Genomic DNA, 4375 nt, shown 5'->3' with positions numbered 1-4375 from the left:
GTTTCCCTTTTCTTTGTTGAAGAGGGTCTGTGCAATCCTTCTGCCTAGTCCGCCATCTTGCCCCGCCTCCAATGTGTGATTTCTTAACTGCTGCTTCCACGGTCATTGATTATGGATCCAAGCAAAATGAAATCCCTAACAACTTCAATCTTCTCTCCATCTCTCATGAGGCTGCTTACTGGTCCAGTTGTGAGGGTTTCTGTTTTCTTGTGTTGACGTGTGACCCTCCTGAAGGCTGCAGTCTCTGAGCTTCATCAGCGTGTGCCTCAGCTCTCTGTAGTAAGGTCTAAAATGAGAGTAAAATAAGAAAAAAGACTCCTTAACAACTTGTGATGTGGAGATGACTCAGCCTTCCTTGCTGACAGCAAAGAGGACTTGACGCAGTTACGAAAGAAGAAGGACTTAGAACGAGGGATGTCATTGCTGACGTCAGATGGACCTTGGCTGAAAGCTGAGAGTACGTACGAGAAACGTGTTCGCCTGAATTTTACTGAGTGTGCAAAGGCATTCAACTGTGTGCATCATAACAAATTATGGATAACATTGTGAAGAATGGGAATTCCAGAACACTGATTGTGTCCATGAGGAACCCACACACAGACAAGAGGCAGTTATTCAAACAGTACAAGGTACACTGTAGTTTGAAATCAGGAAGGGTATGCAGCAGAGTTGTACCCTCTCCCCACACTTCTTCAATCTGTAGGCTGAGCAAATAATCCGAGAAGCTGGGCTACACGAAGAACACAGCATCGGGATTGGAGGAAGACTCGTTAACAACCTGTGATAAGCAGACGGCACAGACGACCTTGCTGAAAATGAAGATGACTTGAAGCACTTACTGAGGAAGATCAAAGACTACAGCTTTCAGTGTGGATCTTAACACTTCAAAGAAGTCTTTGCACAGATTTGTCCAATACAATTGGTCATTTTCTTATGCAGGCACAAAGCCCAGAAACCATGAAAGGGAGCAGTTACCTCTTTGATTACACACATAATGTATGCACTTAAAAATAAAAGCAGCAAAGTTAGAAATCCAATGACAAACTTGAAAAATTGTTCACCATGTATTTCTGGAAAAGGTTAGTACCTTTAAGTACCTGTTCCCACCATGTCGAGTCCAACTCACACTGACCCTACGGAACACTGTAGAACTGCCCCATTGGGTTTCCAGGTTGTAATCTTTATGGGAGCAGACCACCAGGGCTTCCTCCTGGGAGCCACTGAGTGGCCCTCAGCAGTGTACCATCAAGGCTCCTAATTGGCCCGGACTGTGGCCTAATTAGCATCTGATGTGACCTTCCTTCCCACGGACACTGTGGTGCAGTGGACACATCACAACCTGAATCCAGGTTCTGGACAGTGCGTGACACGGTCATGCCTGCTTCCCGGAAACCACAGCAGATCTATGACCGTGTGAAGCTTACTCAGAAGACCAGATGTAGTTTGATGAGATACACTCATTTTGTATTAAGTATACGGACAACCTTACAGGTCTGTCTGTATCATACAGTGTGAAGCATGCACAAATGACCACAGACATCATGACCCAAATAACAGGTAACACTACACAAAAAAATCATCTTCTGCATTATCATGTATGCAGAAAACTGAGTAAGAGTTTCCCTTGTTGTGAAATAATAAAACATACTAATTCTGAAGATATAAAACAATTTTCTCTTTAATTGACAAGTGTAGTCCTGGAACATTGAAATGCAAACACAGCCATACCTTGCAAGTTAATGCATATGCCACACTGTACTCCTTAACAAGGGAGGTGCACACACATACGCAGACTTATATAGGTCACACTATGCACACACACAAAGAGGCCACACTGTGCTCCTTAGTGGGTGTACACACATACAGACACACACATAAATCTACTGTATTTTTGAGTGATTTTGCCAGTCACATCTATATTGCCGCATCCCAAGCTGATGCCACAGGCGGGCACTTCAACCTTTAACACAGACTATGTTCCTTCTTCACAAGTCTTGGGGGAGGGAGTAACCAAAGCCAAGAACATAGTCATCAGGACAGGCGCCAAGATCAAACTATTACTGAACTGTGGAAACATCTGGAAATGGAAACAGTGGTGGCTGAACACACGATAAACATGATTAACATCACTGACCTGCCCTGTGAAGAATGTGGCGAGTACATCGTGACTGAAGGAGGCCTGGTGGTGCAATGGCCAAGCTCTCGGCTGCTGGCCCACCCAGTGGCTCCGCAGGAGAATGGCCTGGTGGTCTGCTCCCAGGAAGGTGGCAGCCTAGAGACCGTATTGGATAGTTGTACTCTGTCAATTGGGGTCACTTGGAGTAGGAAATTGACTCAATGGGCCACAACAACAGCACAGTATTGAATGCTGAGTACAGAGACAGATGAAGACAGAAAACACATTCAGAAAGGGCTTCATTTCTGTGATAAAAAGGAATAGGACTCCTGGCAGTGTGTGGCATTCTGGCTACTTGGCACGTACTTTCATATTGAAGGCGTTCATCATGAGTCTGCAAATCAAGTCATGCCGAGTCAAATCCTCAGGTCTAACACCCAAGTGTCACCCAGTGACGTCATTTTGTGGGGGTTTATGGTGGCTTTAGGCAAAGTACAAGGAGGAAGCGGCATTGCCCATCACCTCTCCCATTGTGTGTACTGCATGACTGGACGTCTGGGTGTTGCACCCTGGTGACCCCCATCTCAGGGAAAGGCTTCTTTGAAGGTCAGTGGAGCTTGGAGTGCAGCTTGTTCTTGCCACTCCTGACAGACCCAAGAACACTGAATGCTGTCATTCATTTTACAGTAAAAAGCCCCAAGCAAAAAACAAACCTGTTGCCATCAAGCCTATAGTAACTCATAGTGACTACATGGAACTGCCCCACAGGGTCTCCAGGGCTGTCATCTTCATGGAAGCAAAGCCCAAACCACACCTACTCCCATGGAGTCCTTTCCATCCACAGCGCCCCTAGGGGACAGAGTGAAATGCCCCACAGGGTTTCCAATGCTAATCCTCTTTACAGTAGTAGAGCCCAAAGCAAACCCCACCACTGAGTTGATTCCGACCCACAGCGCCCCCAGAGGACAGAGTGGAACTTCCCCACAGGGTTTCCAATGCTGTCAATCTTTACGGAAGCAGACTGCCTCATCTTCCTCCTGAGGAGCAGCTGGTGGGTTTGAATGGTCAACCTCAGCACTTTAACCACTGTGCCACCAGGGTCCCTAAACATAGAATACAGCCCAGCAATTGCACGTTTCGGTATATGCCTCAGAAAGATAGAAACAAACCTTCATGCAAAAACTTGGACACAGAAGTTCATACAGCATTATTTTATTATTTCTATATTATGTTAAGGGGTTGTGGTGGTGCAGTGCATAAGACATTTGAAGGTCTTCGATTCAAACCCACCAGCTGTTCTGTAGGAGGAAGATGAAGCAATCCACTTCTGTAAAGATTTACAGCCTTGGAAACCCAGTGGGGGTCGCTATGAGTCAGAATCTACTTGATGGCAGTGGGCTTGGTGTTTTGGGTTTATATTATGTTCATCTATTACAGTGTAGCCAGTAGGTGGAAACAACCCAAAAGCCCATCAGGGGCTGAGTGAATAAACAAATTGTGATTATCCATACAATGAAATATTATTGGGTAATAAAAAGGAATGAAGCGTTGATGCGTGTTACAACATGGACGAACCTTGAAAACACTGTGCCAAGTGAGAGAAGCCAGTCACAAAAGACGTGTCACCTGTGATCCCATTGTTGAGGAATGTCGCGAATACACAAATCTGTGGACACAGACAGTACATTCTGTTTGCCTCAGGCTTGGAGGGGGGTGGAGTGGAGGGTGACTGACGCCAATGGGGCTGGGATTTTGGAGGGCGATAAAAATGCTCTAAAATTGATGTAGCCATGGCTGCACAACTCTGTGAATATACCCAAAGCCACCGAATTGTACCCTTTAAATGGTGACTTGGATGGCATGTGGATTACAACTGGACACAGCCGTCACCACCACCACCAAAGTGACCTGTGGTCCGCACACCGCAGGTACGCATTGGGGGGTACGTTTTTCAGACCTATGACAAGCGCTCCTTACAACGCCAGTCTTGCTCTGGGTTTCTTGTTAAGGGTGTGAACCTCAGGAGACCTTCGTTGTCTCCTGTCCATTCTCGCCCCTGTGGCGCTGGGCCCGGCTCCTCCTCCCCCTTCATCGGCGTCTAGGTCACACGACACTCTCGGGGTTCACTCAGGTCGGGAGCAGCGGCCCCGAATCTCCTGGCGGACCGCCCGGGTGCCTGCGCGCCGAGCGCACGCTCCCACCCAGGCTGGGGGCGCGCGGGGGACCCTAGGCCCGGTCGGGGGCGACCTCGGAGCTTGC

At 47.5% G+C, this 4375-nt stretch overlaps 1 protein-coding gene across 1 annotated transcript in view; it reads left to right on the top strand.

Annotated features, from left to right (window-relative positions):
* Positions 1 to 2116: 2116 nt before the first annotated feature.
* DACT2 (dishevelled binding antagonist of beta catenin 2) overlaps positions 2117 to 4375 on the top strand; it is an 18900-nt gene continuing 16641 nt past the window's right edge. Inside the window, exon 1 of the mRNA XM_007950493.1 lies at positions 2117 to 2281. Within this exon, the coding sequence (XP_007948684.1) occupies positions 2117 to 2281 (165 nt within the window). The remainder of the gene's footprint in view (positions 2282 to 4375) is intronic.

The sequence above is a fragment of the Orycteropus afer genome, unplaced genomic scaffold, assembly GCF_000298275.1.
Source record: "Orycteropus afer afer isolate SDZICR_OR568_19922 unplaced genomic scaffold, OryAfe1.0 scaffold00273, whole genome shotgun sequence".
NCBI classification, from domain to species: Eukaryota; Metazoa; Chordata; class Mammalia; order Tubulidentata; family Orycteropodidae; genus Orycteropus; species Orycteropus afer.
This window is presented reverse-complemented; position numbering and strand designations above follow the sequence as displayed.